An 18,272-nucleotide genomic window follows, 5' to 3' on the forward strand; every position below is an offset into this window, starting at 1 on the left:
GAGAGGAGATGGGACCTAAGGGCACCTCCAGACTGTCCCTGTTTTGGAGTGGGAATCACTGGCAAAATTCAGGTCTTGCAATTATAATGGATAGGGAGAACTTGTGTAACAAACCCACTTCCCCCAAAGAAAGAACTTTTTGTGAGAAGGGTGACAAGAAAATGCTTTGGAAAGTGTGAAATAACGCTTGCTTTGATGCAACATCATCTAACTTCACAAACAATTCAGGATAAATTATTGCTAAATAGCCAACGTTGTCTAGCCTCCCCTCAAATTAGGAGGAATGCTCAGTAAACAGGTCATCTGGAAGCACCCTGAGAGTAAAATATTTATTTTTATTATTTTATTTATATATTTATTAAATGTATATCCCACCCCTCCTCCCAGAAGGAGAATTAAATATACCCAGACATGCACTGTGGAATTTTTTTAAAAAAAGAGTCAATATTGTCCTTCACAATTTCAGACAGCTGACAGATAGTGGACTAGTCTAATTTAGAACAAACCTCTGAATTTTATATCAACGAGGGAATTACCTGTCACTTTTGGAGCAACTGAATCATTACCTTGCTTAGCTGAAGTACTACAGCCTTGGTTTATGAGGCTTTAAAACTTGGGCTGGTTCAGCATCTAAGGAAATATTGATGGACTAGAAAGAACCACAGAATTTACAGGGCATACTTCTCCCCACAATCCTTTATTTGGCAACCTCCCCAATTTTTTAGTACTCAAAGCATCTTTGGAAGGAGGGGGAGTTGGGCTTTGAGGATGAACACAGTTCTTCATCTCCTTGGAATCCTTTCTGTGGCAAAAAAAGGTAGCTTTCCGTTTGCTTGCAAAAGGATCTTGGTGGGGGATGAGAGAATTGTGAAATTGGGCTCTGGGGGCATGCAGTAGTGGAGTGCAATTCTCTCTCCACTGCCAGCTGCTTCCATGCCCAATAAGCAAGGGGTAGAATCAGTACACTTTCTTCTGCTGCCAGGGATGTTTTGCAGCAGCATAAGTGTGCACACATGTATAGCCCTTATGGCTTGGGGGAGGGGGCAGTGGGAGCTTGCTTTTCCACCCATATCTCTGCTCTGTTTCTTCCTCAGTTTTCCACTATCAGAGCCTGCCCAAATAGATAAGGAAACTGTTGGCCCTCAACATTTTTCTCTGTGTGCCAATTAAATGTGATTTAAAAAAATTAATTGGTAGTATGCTATTTTTTGTATTTCCTTCACAGTCTCTTTCCTATAATTCCACACATCCAAGTGTACCAGAGTACCATGTCACACAGGATAATTTCATTTACAGTTGCCCCTTCCACCTAGTCTATGTGTATGCATGATGGGAAACCATGACTGTAATGAAGTAGATATGGCTTGAGGGTAGGGATGGGATCTGCTTGTGGATCCTGATCCGTTCAAGTTCTGGCAGATAACCAGGCCATTCCGCCCCATGCCTGCTTGTTTCTGCCAAATTCTCAATTTATCAGATCTGATTGGTTAGGTTGAAGGAACTGCTGTTGTCACCGCACCACTCTTTCCTTCCGCCTGGCAGGGAGCTTCTCCCCTGCCGCCTCCTCCTCCTCCTTTGATGATGTGCTATTTTGCAGAATGAAAGAATGGGGTAGCAGCACTGGCAGCGGCTCCTTCAAGCTGGGGTAGATTGAGGAAGCAGTGGTGAGGGTGTCATTGTCAACCTTTTGAGAAGCTAGCAGCAGCGGGGCTCAGCAGCAGCAGTGGGGGGACTCTGGAGCCATGGAGGAGGTTTGGCTGGGCTCAGTGGGCCAGTGCATGGCTGGGAAGTGTGCCTGGTGGAGGCAGCTGAAGACAGGGCTTGCATGCTGCATGTCCATTTAAAAAAAAATCCAGTGTCGGGGAAAATGTGTTCTGGCTCAGGCAACTATTCAAAATTCTGTTTTCAAGTCCAAAATAAGCAGAATTTTCCTCCATCCTTTCTTGAGAGTAGGTTATCCAACTAGCACTTTATTAGTTTTCAAACACTTTTAGAATCTGTATTTCTGCTTATTTATACCCATTTCAATTAGTTTTTTTGCAGTCGATTTACTATTTGTTAAGACCTAATCATTTAGGCAAATTAATATTATCTTACTATGAAAATGGAAATGGACTGCCTTCAAGTCGATCCCGACTTATGGTGTCCCTATGAATACAGAACTCATATTCTTTTAAGGACGTTATCTCCTGAATTGGCTCTGAATATTCCTGAAATAGCTATAGGACCACGCTGTGGAAGCATCCCATTCACATATCAAGAGACCCACCTCTTACTATCTAGAGCGCTAGTCACTGTCTGATTACAGGACAGAGTCCAAAAGAAAAAGCAAATTAACAAAAAACAAGTCTGCTGTTGGCCATACTGTATATTAGAACACAAACAATGCTTCAAAATGGCTCCCTCAGACTTCCATGAATTTAGCTGATCTACACCAGCTGCCTTATGACTCCACCATTTCGAAATGTCCCTTATAAGAGTGTCTCGTTGTCTTCCCCAGGGATTGCCTCTTATTAGCAGTACCTTCAGCCAACCATCTTAATATGAATGAAAACACTGGCCTACTGCCTACCTTAACCCCCCCCCCATGAAATCAACTGTCATATTTCATTCCCAAACCTGTTGTACATGAAGAAGTGCAGTGTACAAAAACTGGCAGTGCTTTTTGAATAAGAGTTGAAATGGCCCCTCACAAAAATAAGGCATATTAGGAGTTCAACACAAAAGAGGGTAAGATATTAGAACCTACTTTCAGTTTTTTAATCCGTAACTCAATGGTTTGTATGTCTGTGCTGAGATCAAGGCAACGCAGTTGTTCCAGTTCTTCTTCAGTTTCTCCAAGCCAATCCCAGACGTTGTTTAGGTCAGAGCTGAATTGTTGCCATTGCTGAAGATTCTGTTTCATCCTCAGTTCTTTGCTTAAGGCCTGGGCCTGGATTAACTCCCACCGATCAATCACACCTAAGAGGAGAAGATCTTTTTCTATAACCACCACTTCCAAACCATTCTGCCCAACTCCTGCAATACTCTGTCACACACATCAAGATTCAAGGCACACAATCCAGGATAAAGCTGTGCAGATAGAGGCAAGTTCAGTTCTGGAATGACCAGGGACTCATTTAGCTTCCATGCCAATGGAAAGGGTACCCATATAAGGAATGCCTGCCATCCAGCCTTATAATGAAAAGTAAAGCACTGAACCTTTGGGAAATGTTGTCATGGTGGCCAAATCTGTGCAACACTGGCTGGACCATATATTATTGACAGGGACACCATGGAGGGAAGGGATGTGTACAAAGTTCACAAAGAGGCATCTAGAGTCTTTCCAATTAAGGTTGAGCATGGCTCTGATGGTATGGAACTTTCTCAAAAGCAGCCCCCCCTTAGCCTAATTTAGTTGCCACCTGTTTTGAGACCTCAGTGGCTGTTATTCTCTTTTCTCCCTAGATTTTATAAAGTGAGGGTAGGAGACATTGCCCTCATAAGAACATAAGAAGAGCCTGCTAGATCAGGCCAGAGGCCCATCTAGTCCAGCATCCTGTTCTCACAGTGGCCAACCAGGTGCCTGGGGGAAGCCCGCAAGCAGGACCCAAGTGCAAGAACACTCTCCCCTCCTGAGGCTTCCAGCAACTGGTCTTCAGAAGCATGCTGCCTCTGACTAGGGTGGTAGAGCACAGCCATCATGGCTAGTTGCCATTGATAGCCCTGTCCTCCATGAATTTGTCTAATCTTCTTTTAAAGCCATCCAAGCTGGTGGCCATTACTGTGTCTTGTGGGAGCAAATTCCATAGTTTAACTATGCGCTGAGTAAAGAAGTACTTCCTTTTGTCTGTCCTGAATCTTCCAACATTCAGCTTCTTTGAATGTCCACGAGTTCCAGTATTCTAGTAGAGGGAGAAAAACTTTTCTCTATCCACTTTCTCAATGCCATGGATAATTTTATACGCTTCTATCATGTCTCCTCTGAACACGCCTTTTCTCTAAACTAAAAAGCCCCAAATGCTGCAACCTTTCCTCATAAGGGAGTCGCTCCATCCCCTTGATCATTCTGGTTGCCCTCTTCTGAACCTTTTCCAACTCTATAATATCCTTTTTGAGATGAGGCGACCAGAACTGTACACAGTATTCCAAATGCGGCCGCACCATAGATTTATACAATGGCATTATGATATCGGCTGTTTTATTTTCAATACCTAATTATCCCTAGCATGGAATTTGCCTTTTTCACAGCTGCCGCACACTGGGTCGACATTTTCATCTTGCTGTCCACTACAACCCTGAGGTCTCTCTCCTGGTCGGTCACTGCCAATTCAGACCCCATGAGCATATATGTGAAATTCAGATTTTTTGCTCCAATATGCATAATTTTACACTTGTTTATATTGAATTGCATTTGCCATTTTTCCGCCCACTCAGTTTGGAGAGGTCTTTTTGGAGCTCTTCGCAATCCCTTTTTGTTTTAACAACCCTGAACAATTTAGTATCGTCAGCAAACTTGGCCACTTCACTGCTCACTCCTAATTCTAGGTCATTAATGAACAGGTTGAAAAGTACAGGTCCCAATACCGATCCTTGAGGGACTCCACTTTCTATAGTCCGCCACTGGGAGAACTGTCCATTTATTCCTACTCTCTGCTTTCTGCTTCTTAACCAATTCCTTATCCACAAGAGGACCTCTCCTCTTATTCCATGACTGCTAAGCTTCCTCAGAATACTATGCAGTTTTCTTTAAGGACTATAATGATGTTTCACATGTTCAAATCAGTCTAAGAACTTTCTACTAGATTCAGTTAACTATGACCCCCCCCCGAATCATTACAAAGAAGATCCAGATTCCAAGGCAAAATCGAATAAACCATTTTCAGTGTTAGTATGAGATACATGCCCATTTTATTTATTTATTAAATTTCTTTTTTTTTTTGCAATTAATTTTTATTCCAATTTTCAAAACCAAAACAATACAAAAAGAAAACAACACAAATCAATAACTAGTACAATACAAAAAGAAAAATATATATATATATAAAAAAGAAAGAATATTGACTTCCAATTTGTCATAGTTCAGCTATAAATCTATAATATATATCAAACCTATCTCTTAATAGATTATAAAATCACCTTCCTCCAGCGGTTATCTTAGTTGGTTTCAAATCTCATTAACATCATATCATTTTAATATTCCACAAAAAGTCAAAGAGAAGTTTCCAATCCTTGAGATATATGTCAATCAATTTTTTTTCTAAATAAACATGCCAGTTAATCCAACTCATCAAATCTACTAAGTCCAGTAATTTCAAATCGCTATAATTCAGCTATAAATCTATAATGTATAACAAACCTATCTCTTAATAGATTATAAAATCACCTTCCTCCAGCGGTTATCTTAGTTAGTTTCAAATCTCATTAACATCCTATCATTTTAATCTTCCACAAAAAGTCAAAGAGAAGTTTCCAATCCTTGAGATATATATCAATCAATTTTTTTTACTAAATAAACGTATCAATTAATCCAACTCATCAAATCTACTAAGTCCAGTAATTTTAAATCGCTCTTCTGTCATTATCCATATTGGGTCCATCTTCCATCTTCCATCTTTACGCACCCAAAAATCTTGCTGTCATAGTCATATAATAAAAGTCTGATAGGAATTTCCTCCATCACAGATATTTTCTTGCCATCAAATCCAAACGTATCACTGAAGTATTGTTGCAAAGCCGCATCTCTGTTCCTCTTTTCCACATGATACACTAGTACATCTCTTGAAGATTTTTCCATTGACACAAAACAGGGATTAATTCTGTTAACTTTCTCCATTTCAAGTTCCATCAAATCCTTCCAGTCCAGGAATTTTTTTGAACCGATAATATCTTTATCTCCAATCTCTTCAATTCCTTCAGAGACAGCGCTGAATTCCAAACTGTAATATTTGTCTCCAGGATCCATCACAGCCAGGAAATCCAAATCTTTTTTCATGTCCATAATTAAGCCAATCTCCATAGTTTGAACCTTGCCTTTAATTTCTCTTTCATCCTTTTTTTGTTTTCCAGATCTATCTTTATTCTCATTTCTCATAGAATCCTGAGTTTCTTTCAGCTCCTGTCTCATTTCGTGAAATTCAATTCTCCACGCTTCTCTATTATTTCTCAGTTCTTGTTTTATTGAGTTAATCCCATTCATTATTTTCTGAAACATGTCTAGAGATAAAGTCCCTTCTCGTACATCCATGATCTTCTTAATTGTCATTCTTAAAGCCAAAGGAACAAAACTCCTTCAATTTTCAATGTCCCAAACAAAGAGCAGCTTATTTCTTTAACCAGTTACTAAGGAGTTAATTTTTCCAACCAACTAACGTCACACGCTAGACAGCCCTTATCTCTTATCTGCCCGGAAGTGTAAGAACGGCTTTAGTTCACAGCGTCCAAATAACTAGTAGCAGAGAGAATGAGCAGATTCGTCAAAAAAAAAAGTAGATCAGGAAAAATAGTCCCAGCCATATATTACACAAAAGTCTTATAAATCAAAAAGATTTCTTATCTCTTCCAATCAGAAATCTCCCGTCCGTTGTAATCTTTAAAATGCTATTTTCCATGTCAGCTTTTTGCAATAAAAAAGATAAGCTATTTATATTTTCTTCCCCCTTAGTTCCGTGAATAAAAAAAGGAAAGTCTTACCTCACCTAGGTTATCTCAACTGCTGTTACTTTGACAAATCTCTTTAGCTGTATAGGTAAGAAAATGATGAATGTAGACAGGAGGATGTTTGCCTGTTAATCCGTAAAAAAAAACGGGTCACTTATCCAGCTGAGCTAGCATAAAAATCCTCTCTCTGTCTGAGCTGCTGGAAGACAGACAATTCTGACGAATTCCAGACTCCAACAATCAAAAAAAAAATGTGTGGGAAATCTCACGTTTCTTCCTTATCCGGAAGAAATTATTCCCAGTCAGAAAAGAGCCTTCTGACTGAATTTAAACTGGATAAGTTTCATCCAAGACGGAGCTCGTCTCAGAGGCTGCACAGGCGTAGGGATCCTCCTGGGAAGTCTATTTATTAAATTTCTTAGTTGCCCATCTGGCTGGTTCTCCAGCCACTCTGGGTGACATACAAATTAGCATATCAGTGCAATAAACATTAGAATCCAAGCCAATAATAACAACAAAATCTATCTACACATCTAATAACATAGCAATCCAGTAAACATTAAAATCTACACCAATAATAATAATAAAATCTAATCGTCCCCAAAGGCCTGTCTGAACAGCCAGGTCTTCACAGCCTAGCGGAAACTCATTATAGAGGGGGCAAGGCGGAGATCATTAGGGAGGGAGTTCCACAGGGTGGGGGCCACAATTGAAAAAGCCCTCTCTCTAGTCCTCACCAATCTGGCTGTTTTCACTGATGGGATAGAGAGAAGGCTTTCAGAGGCTGATCTTGTTAGGCGGCATAACTGATGATGCTGGAGGCGCTCCTTCAGATAGACTGGGCCGAGACCGTATAGGGATTTAAAGGTCAAAACCAACACCTTGAATTGGGCCCAGCAAGCCACTGGTAGCCAGTGTAGTTCTTTTAACACTGGAGTTATGTGATCCCGCCGCCGTCTGCCTTTGATCAGGCACGCCGCTGCATTCTGTACCAGTTGCAATTTCTGGACCGTTTGCAAGGGTAGCCCCATGTAGAGCGCATTACAGTAGTCTAAGCGAGAGGAGACCAAGGCATGTACCACCGACGGGAGCAGATGATTGGGGAGGTAGGGGCGCAGCCTCCGTATCAGATGGAGTTGATACAGTGCTGCCCGGCTCACAGCCGAGACCTGAGCTTCCATGGACAGTTGGGAGTTAAGAATGACCCCGAGGCTGCGGACCTGGTCTTTCAGGGGCAATCGTACCCCATTAAGCACCAGGTTGAGATCCCCTAACCTTTTCTTGTCTCCCATGAACAGTACCTCGGTTTTGTCAGGGTTCAGTTTCAGCTTATTCCTTCCCATCCAGCCACTCACTGACTCCATGCACTTGGACAGGGTTTCTACAGCCGACCTTGGTGAAGATTTAAATGAGAGATAGAGCTGCGTGTCATCCGCATATTGGTGACACTGCAGCCCAAATCTCCTGATGATAGCCCCCAGCGGCTTTATATAGATGTTGAATAGCATAGGGGAGAGGATGGAACCCTGCGGTACCCCACAAGTGAGAGGCCAAGGGTCCGAAACCTCATCCCCCAATGCTACTGTTTGGTGCCTATCAGAGAGGAAGGAATGGAACCACTGCTTTAATTGCACCACTGCTGTGACAGAAAAGGGCACAGGCTTCTTATCAGATATACTTGAGACTGCTACTACCTGGAACTCCAGAACTACTTCAGAGCTTTAAATCTGATAAGACTAAGTCAATTTCCTATTAAAGACAGGGCTTTATTCTCTTTATCCACAACCTAAAAACCACACTGCCTACAAGTATTATCCTAGTCTACAAGTATTATCCTACAAATTCAGTTTTAGTTAGCTCACTTCCATCTACTATCTCACCATAACCCCAAACTGAACAAACACCAAGATTCCAGGATACAGATTTTATAAAAACAGTATAGCAACCGTTATCATTTGCTGAGAAAATATGATAACTAGATGCTACACAGAAAAACAACAGTACCATCTTTTATACATGTCTACTCAGAAGCAAGCCCCACTGACCTCAGTAGGACTTATTCCCCAGGTAAGTGTGTGTATAGGATTCTAAGAGCTCTATGGAAAGTACTAGATTAAAACTAGAGATAAGGCAATTCAGATGTCTCCAAATTCTTACATAGTCTCATAAAGTCATTTTGTAAAACTCATTAAATGTAAAGTACACAGGATGTTACCCTGATAAAATCCCAAAATAAAATCATGAAGAGATTACTAGCATCAGTCTCTCAAATCTCTCTTCTAAGAATTAGTGGAGTGACTTGTCAATTTCCACAAACACTGCATTAATAATGGGTGTAGAATTGTATATGGTTTCCAGAAAACAAGATGTGCCAGTGATGTTATGTGCCCCATGATCAAACAGTTAGCAAAAGCTACTGGAAGATCTAGAACATTTCACTGCTAATTTCTTGGTAAAGAGTGTTAATCAAAGCTGTCATTGTAGTCAATGCAGCTTCAAAAGTGGATTGTAAAGATTCCAGGAAACAGCTGTCATCTAGGTGTGTAAGTAGTACTGTGTGTTTCCTTCTTTCAATGCTGCATGTTGTTATGCTTTTCTTACATTTCAAGTGACAATTTTGAGTATTACTTACCAGCTGTTTGTGTCTCTGTGCTGTTCAGGTTAATAAATCCAGATAGCTTTTCCTCTTCTTCTTTCAATTTGTGCTCAAGCCTTCTTACTGAATCTATACTCCCACTGCATTCACCCAGAAGCTTCATCTGTTCAAAAAACAAAGCAACAACTTATCATTATCCTTTGCCATGCTGTAAAAACAACAGAGCTAAGTAACTAAAACTGAGACCTCAGTTTGCTTTCAGCTGATACTGCAGGTGTCATGGTTAATGTCAGGGCCAATTCACACAATCCTCTTTAATAAGTTGTGGGTTGTTGCTGAACAAGCACTAACCCTACAATGATTCATCAGCTAGATACCATGGCTGGGACCTTAAAAAAACACCCCAGTGCAATTTTAAAAACTTTTTTCATTTGAACAGCAGACCCTCATGACACGTCACAAATGGTTTTAAGTCAGTTTCAAAAACCGTTTGCTACGTGACATGCTGTATGAGAGACACAAGCTCAGTGTTCCCTTGTGCAAGTACAACTGGTTGTGTAGCTCACTATATCCTTGTCCATGTGCCCAGGTCACAGTTCACCATGCCACAAAATTCTTCAAAAAGGTGGTTTTATTAATTATATTAACTACTAGTTATTCGTCTTACATTCATGCTCATTCTCTTAGACCCCACTCAGATCCTAGACTTAAGTGGTTTATCCTTGATTCTCCCTTCCCTCTGTTATCTCCCCACTATTGGTTTATTAATGTATTGGCTTTATCATAGGTGACCAACTCTGTTGTTCCCTGCCTGTGCCTGCTTTCCCTTGTAGCTCCAGACTACTGGAAGGCTCTTCTGCCTGTCATTTGGCATTTCTTCCCTACGACACATTCAAGAAATTGGATGATGCATCTATTAACTCCCAATTCCCTTCCCTTCCCTCTTCCTTCTACTTCCTCTGTAGTATGCCTTGTTTTTGATAAGATTTCAAGCCTGCAGGGATAATCTTTCTTTTATTTGTACAGCCCCTAGTTTTAGGTGCTTTATGAATAATAATTTCACAGAGCATCTAAAATGAGTTCTGTACAAGTACAAAAAGTAATCTCAAGAAATAATCTAAGAGCAGAACTCCACAAACAGCTCCACGATAGCTCAAATGGCACAGGATATTGAGATACTGAGAAAGACCCCACCCCCAAAAAAGCTGAGTGAGATGGCGAAATATGATTACTCTGGTTAACAAAACAGAGATTTCATCTATGTGGCAAAACATTTTGGCTTCCACATTTATCAGCTGCTCTGATAAAACTTATACCACTAAATGTGTTAGTCCCACAGGACCATATTATTTTTGCTGGTAGCACAGCCTAACGCAAGAACTGTTCTTTTTACATGCAGCCACCAGGGGGCGACGCTCACAGTACTTACATATCCTTTGTAGCTAGAATCTAGCTCTGGCCCTGTTGGTGTTTTACAGCGGATGATGTTCTCTGTTTGCTGTATTTGGAAACGGCTAGTGTCTAATGCCTTGTCAAGCTGCCGGATATGTGTTTCCAGGGAACTTGGCTCTCCTATAGCAAACAGAGAAGGGCAGATGTTACCAAACCAACACATCAAAATGTCTCAGAAAGTAGGAAGGTGGTGCTAATAAGGTTAGAAAGCATGACAAAAAGTTAACTACAATAGCATGGCAGTGACAAATTTGTAACGATTGTACAAGTATACTTCAGCAACTGTTGGGGGGGGGCATGAGAAATAAACACTATTTAGGAAGGATACATATAGGTCATCAAGAAAATTCAATTCCCAGAAATAATTCTGAAAGACCAAACACTTGACACTTGTATTATTGCATCCTCAGATATTTTTCAGTATTTGTGCTCTACGCAGCCAGCTGAAGAAAGCTTGGAAATAGCTACGCTTTTCCCCCTTTTAAATTTGCTGCTTAGGCTGCACATACATATTTACTTGAAGTCCCACTGAACTCAAAAGGGCTGACTTTTGGGTAGATATGTATAGGATTCCAGTGCACGAATAACAAAATAAACAAATCACAGTGTTTCATATGTTTTCCTAATAACTCCAGGAGTTGTAATGTTATGAGCATTATTATTAGTTTTCTAGCACACAAGGAGGGAAGTATGCAAAACTCATGGCAATCTGGGAAGCACATAATCATCTCAGATTCTTGGAGCAGGAAATTAAACTGCAAAGCAGTGAAGTGACCATAGGACAAATATTTTGCTACCAAAAATGACTTAAAGCCTCCCTCTGTTAAAGTAAATTCAGGAGTCTTATTTTTTCTTCAGAAATACCGTGGGCATACCATTGTCTGTGATTTCAAGAGGTCTTAGACTCTTAATTTTTGGGGAAGCAGGGTCCTAGTGGGGTCCCTATGTCTCCAGCATCCTCAGAGGTGATCAACATGAACGAGGAGCGTGTTAACCACTGAGAAAACTCTTCTCAGTAGCTAACACATTCCCCTTTTATGCTAACTGGCTCCTAGGGATGTCTGTTGCTGGGAGAGAAGGCATTAACAAGCATCTCATTCCTAACTCAGAAGCAAAAAAGAGGGAGGGGTGTGGCTGTGACTAACATGAATTTGCCACTACACTACTGGTGGGAATATCCTGTATATTAAAGAAAATCTACAACATATAATGTTGTGATCTTTCAAACAGTGCAGAAAGGTTAGTGAACGTAGAATGAGAAAGGTGGACATTATGCTGTTTTGCTCCTCTTATCCCATCCTTCCCAAACCTATTCACTCTGCAAAAAAATACCTATTAGTGAAAATGCACACTAGATTTATGAGGAAGGTCTAAGAATGCTGGCTCTGGCTTTTGAGCAGGGTAGGCCTAACATTTTGGCCTAAATCTCCTATTACTCTCTTAAACCCTGTGATTTATATGATCCACAGTGTAAGATATTTCTCTCCCCCAAGGAAACACAAGTTACATAGATGCCAGCTATTTCCCTCAACTCACAGGTTATGCAACAGGAATATTAATACCATTATTTTGAGTACTAAATAAATAAATAAAAAACCTTATTTTTCTAACTTTTGAAAAAAAACCCTTTAAAAAAAATATCCCTATGCATCCATGGGACAGACAGTATTTTCTAGTAGCATGCTAGTATTGATGCGTGAGGAAGAGGGGTTGGGTTAAATAGTGAATAAGATAGGAGATATGCTGAGAAAGAAGGCAGTGATATACGTGGCTTAAGTCTGGCAATCTTTACGCTTTTTCATGCCTACCATAGATATTTCTAAGAGTATTTTCAGTAAGTTTTATATAGGCCTCAAGGCTCTCAGGGATCGCTATATCTGCAAAAATAAAAACACAACCCAAGTTGATTGCTTATCAACAATGTTTTTCAAACTCTTCCCTGTCAGGCACTGAATTTCCCAGAAGGAGAATAAATCACCAGTTCTACTTTATTTGAGACATTTCTTTTTTAAAAAAGGACTGAAAATAATCATTTTCTTTGAAAATGGCTTAAGAATCCAGGTGAATCAGCTATACTGCAGGCAATGAGAAGGAACTAAAATGTCCAATCATGTAATAATTAACCAGAACTGGGACCAAACATGCAAACCTCATCTCATATTGTACTTCAGGCAATGAAGCCTCATGAACAGCTCATGTATCTTTCTAGTAGGGCAGTGCCTGTATTTAGCACTGTGTGAGGGGTGGTGGACAGGTTAAGATGGTCTGCCCCTGGAAACTAATGGAATCCACTGGATTCCTGAATGCCCTGGGGGAGTTCCCAGTAGATAGAGCGGGTGACCCTGTTGAAGCCCTTGTCACGCTGTGGAACAGTGAGGCGCGTTGGGCTCTTGACACAGTTGCCCCCAAGTGCTCTCTCTGGCATTGTGGAGCCCTGTCTGCACCTTGGTACACCAGTAAGCTAAGGGCAATGAAACACGTTGGACGACGGCTAGAGGGCAAGTGGCAAAAGATGTGCTGTGAGGCTGATCAGGCACCAGTAAAACATCATAACTGTGCCTACTGTGTGGCAGTGAGGGCAGCGAAGAAGACCCACTTCTCTGCCACCATCGCATCCTCAAGTAGCCATTCAGTGGAGCTTTTCCGTATTGTCAGAGGTCTGTTGACATCAACTGCAGGTAATGGAGTTTTAGACCCTTCGGAGACGCATTGTGAATTGTTTGAGGGTAAAGTTGCTCGCCTCCGGAGCAGTCTTGATGCCCCCTCCACATCTACTGTAGTCCCCAATGAGGTGTCCAGTGCAACGTCTGCTGCAACCTCTTGGGAACGGTTTCAGTTGATGTGGCCTGATGATGTAGACAAGGTGCTTCGATGATGCAGCCAGCAATGTGTCCTCTTGACCCTTGCCCTTCTTGGCTTATTAAAGCTTGCCGAGGGAGTTTGACCGAGTGGATCCACAGTGTGGTCAACGCATCATTGCAGGAGGGAGTGGTTCCAGCCACTCTGAAAGAGGCAGTGATTCGACTGCTCCTGAAAAAGCCCACCCTGAACCCATTGGTCTGTGACAATTACCGACCGGTCGCAAATACCCTGTCCTCTTGAGAGGGTTGTGGCGCAGCAATTGCAAGTACTCTTGGATGAAACAGATTATCTTGACCCACTCCAGTCTGAGTTCAGGCCTAGTTATGGAACTGAATCGGCCTTGGTCACCCTGATGGATGACCTTTATTGGGAGAAGGACAGGGGGAGCACAGCCCTGTCACTCTTACTTTCATCTCTCAGTGGCTTTTGATACCATTGACCATGGTATCCTTCTGGGCCCACTTGGTGAGATGGGTATTGGAGGAACTGTTTTACAGTGGTTTAATTCCTATCTCCAAGGTTGTTTTCAGAGAATAGCACTGGGTGATTATCTTTCACCCCTCTGGCAGTTGTGCTGTGGGGTGCCGCAGGGTACCATCTTGTCCCGCATGCTGTTTAAGATCTATATGAAGCCCTTGGCAATGGTCATCAGGAGATTTGGGGTGAGGTGTCAGCAGTACGCTGATGATACCCAGCTCTATTTCTCTGTAACATCTGATTCGGGAGAGGCTGTGCAAGCCCTGGACTGCTGCTTGGACTCAGTGGTGGGCTGGAGGCGCTATGGGCTGGTGGTTCCCAAGTTCAGATTGATCAGTTGCCTGCTTTGCATGGGATATTAATTCCTCTGAAAGAGCAGGTCTGTAGTCTGGGGGTGGTCCTGGATCCATCTTTTTCACTAGAGGCCCAGGTGATCTCAGTAGCTAGGAATGCCTTTTACCAGCTTTGGCTGTTAAGACAGCTGTGACCATTTCTGGACTGGGATAGCCTGACCACTGTTGTCCATGCACTGGTAACCTCCAGGCTGGATTACTGTAATGTGCTCTATGTGGGGCTGTCCTTGAGGTTGGTCCGGAAGCTGCAGCTGGTGCAAAATGCAGTGGAAAGACTGCTCACTGGGGCAGGGTATCACCCACACGTCACCCCACTGCTGAAAGAATTGCACTAGCTGCCCATTTGCTACTGGGCCAAGTTCAAGGTTCTAATTTTGGTGTACAAAGCCGTATATAGCTTGGGACCAGGATACCCAAAAGACTGTCTTATCTCTTATATACCCAGTCGATCACTGCACTCTGCAGGTGAGGGCCTCCTGCAGATACCATCTTATCAGGAGGTCTGTTGTGTACAATATAGGAAATGGACCTTTAGTGTGGCAGCACCTACCCTGTGGAATTCCCTCCCCTTGAATATTAGGCAGGCGCCATCTCTGCTATCTTTTCTGCACCTTTTGAAGACTTTCCTCTTTCAACAAGCCTTTTAAGTTGAGACCTATCCCAGTCTGCATCTGTGTTAGAATTCCCTCCCCTTAAATATTAGACAGGTGCCATCTCTATTATCTTTTTGGTGCCTACTGACGTTCTACCTCTTTCAACAAGCTTTAAGTTGAGACCTTATCCCAATCTGCGTCTGTGTTGGAATTGATTTTTAATATGTTATTAAACCTTTTATTAAATAACCCCAATGTTTTTAACCTTTTTTAAAAAGATGTCTTGAAAGCTTTTTTTTTAAAAAAAAGTTTTTAAAGATGTTTTGTTTTAATGTATTTTAAAGTCTGTTTTTATGATGTTTTAAACTGTTTTTAGTGCTTTTGTTTGCTGCCCTGGGCTCCTGCTGGAGGAATGGAGGGATATAAATCAAATAATAAATAAATAAATAAATAAATAAATAGTGACACTTGGTTACAGCTTGATCTTCTGCATGTTTACTTAGAAGTAAGTTCCACTCAATTCTGTCCAGACGGCGACTGGTTTGGAATGTCTTCATCTTGTGCTGGGCCAAGGAGACAGACTGGGAATACTGTTGGTGTACCGCCCACCTTGCTGCCCAACAGCTTCCCTAACTGAGCTGACAGAGATAGTCTCGGAGGTATTGTTGAGGTCCCCCAGACTCGTGGTACTGGGGGATTTCAACATCCATGCCGAGGCTGTCTTGCTTGGGGCGGCTCAGGACTTCATGGCCTCCATGACAACCATGGGGCTGTCTCAAATTGTTACTGGCCCGACACATGTATCGGGACATATTCTTGATCTGATCTTCACCACTGGTCATGGAGATGGTGATCTGAGGGTGGGGTATTTTTCATCTACTCCATTGTCATGGACAGATCATCACTTGCTGAGTTTTAGACTCACGACAGCCCTTTCCCTCTGCAGAGGTGGGGGACCTATTAAGTTGGTCCGCTCCCGGAGGCTTATGGATCCTGTAGCTTTCCAGAGGGCTCTGGGAGCTTTTCCGGCTGATAGTACTGGTGCTCCTGTCGAGGCCATGGTTGACCTGTGGAATATGGAGATGACCCGGGCCATCGACATGATCGCTCCCGCGCGCCCCCTTCGCTGCCAAACTCATACAGCACCGTGGTATACCCCGGAGCTGAGAGTGATGAAGCAAGAGAGAAGGAGGCTAGAGTGCAGGTGGAGGCGAACTCCTGACGGATATAATCATTCCCTGGTAAGTGCTTCCACTAAGTTGTACATAAAAGCGGTTAGGGCGGTGAAAAAGTCTTATTTTGCTACCACCATTAGATCATCCCTTTGCCGCCCAGCGGAGCTTTTTAGGGTGGTACGAGGGCTCTTACATTCTGGCCCTCATGATACTAAGGAAACATCGGAAGCCCGCTGCAATGAATTTGCGGAGCACTTCCAGAACAAGATTGCATGCATCCGTCGGGACTTAGACTCTGATGTTATGACAGATGAATCCATTGAAGTGTCCAGAGCGCGGCCTTGTCCTTTATTATTGGATGAATTTCAGTTGGTGCAGCTCAAGGAAGTGGACAAGGTGCTTGGAATGGTGCAGGCGACCACCTCTGCTCTGGACCCTTGCCCATCTTGGCTGGTGAAGACTGGCAGGACTGTAACCGCTGGCTGGGCCAAGGAGGTAATAAATGCCTCCTTGAGAGAGGGAGTAGTCCCTGGCAGTCTCAAGGAGGCAGTAATAAGACCTCTTTTAAAGAAACCTTCTTTGGACCCAGATGTTTTGAACAACTATAGACCGGTGGCGAATGTCCCTTTTTTGGGCAAGGTTTTGGAGCGGGTGATCGCTGGCCAGCTCCAGGCGCTCTTGGATGAAACCGATTATCTGGATCCGTTTCAATCCGGTTTTAGGTCCGGTTTTGGCACTGAAACAGCCTTGGTCGCCCTGTATGATGACCTTTGTCGGGAGAGGGACAGGGGGAGTGTGACTCTGTTGATTCTCCTTGATCTCTCAGCGGCGTTTGATACCATCGACCATGGTATCCTTTGTTGGCGTGTGTGCGTTGTTGTGTGAAACAGCATACATTACGTTGGAGTTAAGTTGAGCAAGAAACTTCTTCAGAGCATGTTAAGAGTCTTTATTGAAAGACATTAAGGCCAGAGGCTTAAGAGTAAATACATGTAGAGATTCTTCAGTCACCCCCCTTCTGGTACATCTCTCTCCATAGATAAACACAAAAGACAGCCTCTCAGCTCAGAGGCATAATTCAGAAGAAAAACAACTCATGGACTCTGTTACAACTTTCCCAGCTGTTATCTCCCGTTACCATGACAACCTGTCTGACCTTCAAGTCTGCTCTCTCAGGCCAGACATGGCAGATAAGACTGCTTCTCAAAACACATGCTTGTAACTTTCCAGACCTGATGAAAATATCCTTAGGCAGTACGGCCTAATGCCAACAGCCCCCCTTTTTCATCATGTCTGTAAATCCATTACAACAATAACACATTTCTACAATACATCTTGCAATACATTTCAGTACATTGCATCATCAGTTCAGTACAGTTCAAACTTTATTCACTCAAACTTTGGTTCAACACATGTCAAATAAAGTGTCTCAGGATCCATGTCTACAACTTTATTCATTCCAGGACTTGTTATTAATCCCACAGTAAGTCTGTCAGGCGGTTTGCCTAAATTCGCTCTCGTGGAGCGTCTTAAAGGAACCAGAGCCTCGGCTCTCTCTGCCCCCCCATTTGTGCTTGTGCTTGGCACAACCTGCGCAGGAGCTTCCATTTCCTCAGCTTTTCGTTTCTTTGATCTGCGTTTTCCAGAAATGAGCTCATTCAAAGCATCTCTGAGAGGTATTTGTGTACCTTCCACTTTAACGTTAACATCTGGCTGAAATTTCTGTGATTGTGTTCATGTTTGTGTTTGTGTGTCATTTGTTCCTGTAAGAAGGACTGTCTCCCTTTGATCCCAAGGCTTTTCTGAGACTTTAATGCTTCTGCTCAGAATTAACTGCTGTGTTTCTGGACACCAAACTCTGTAATATGCATTCTGAAATCCCAAAACAAAACCTTGCTGTGCTCTGGGCGCAAGCTTGCCCCTCCTTTTTCCCTGTGGAATGTGCATCCAGCACCTTGCTCCGAATTTTTGAATGTGTTGTATTCTAGGCTTTCTGCCAGTAAGTTTCTCATAAGGAGACATTCCAATAGCACTATGTAACACCCTGTTGTGAATGTAATTCGCATAAAGAATTGCCTCTGCCCAGAAAGAATTCCCTAAACTGCAATCCAGTAGCATGGCTCTC

General features: G+C 42.4%; 1 protein-coding gene across 12 annotated transcripts in view; it reads right to left on the reverse strand.

Annotated features, from left to right (window-relative positions):
* The window catches only part of SYNE1 (spectrin repeat containing nuclear envelope protein 1), a 598,390-nt gene that overhangs the window by 17,300 nt on the left and 562,818 nt on the right, over positions 1–18,272 (reverse strand). For all 12 annotated transcript variants that reach the window (XM_061624165.1, XM_061624156.1, XM_061624155.1 and 9 more), the window contains 3 exons: positions 10,665–10,807; positions 9,272–9,398; positions 2,750–2,961 (listed from right to left, as the gene is read on the reverse strand). In XM_061624165.1, the coding sequence (XP_061480149.1) occupies positions 2,750–2,961; positions 9,272–9,398; positions 10,665–10,807 (482 nt within the window). The remainder of the gene's footprint in view (positions 1–2,749; positions 2,962–9,271; positions 9,399–10,664; positions 10,808–18,272) is intronic.

This window comes from Rhineura floridana, chromosome 4 (genome assembly GCF_030035675.1).
Source record: "Rhineura floridana isolate rRhiFlo1 chromosome 4, rRhiFlo1.hap2, whole genome shotgun sequence".
Classification (NCBI taxonomy): Eukaryota; Metazoa; Chordata; class Lepidosauria; order Squamata; family Rhineuridae; genus Rhineura; species Rhineura floridana.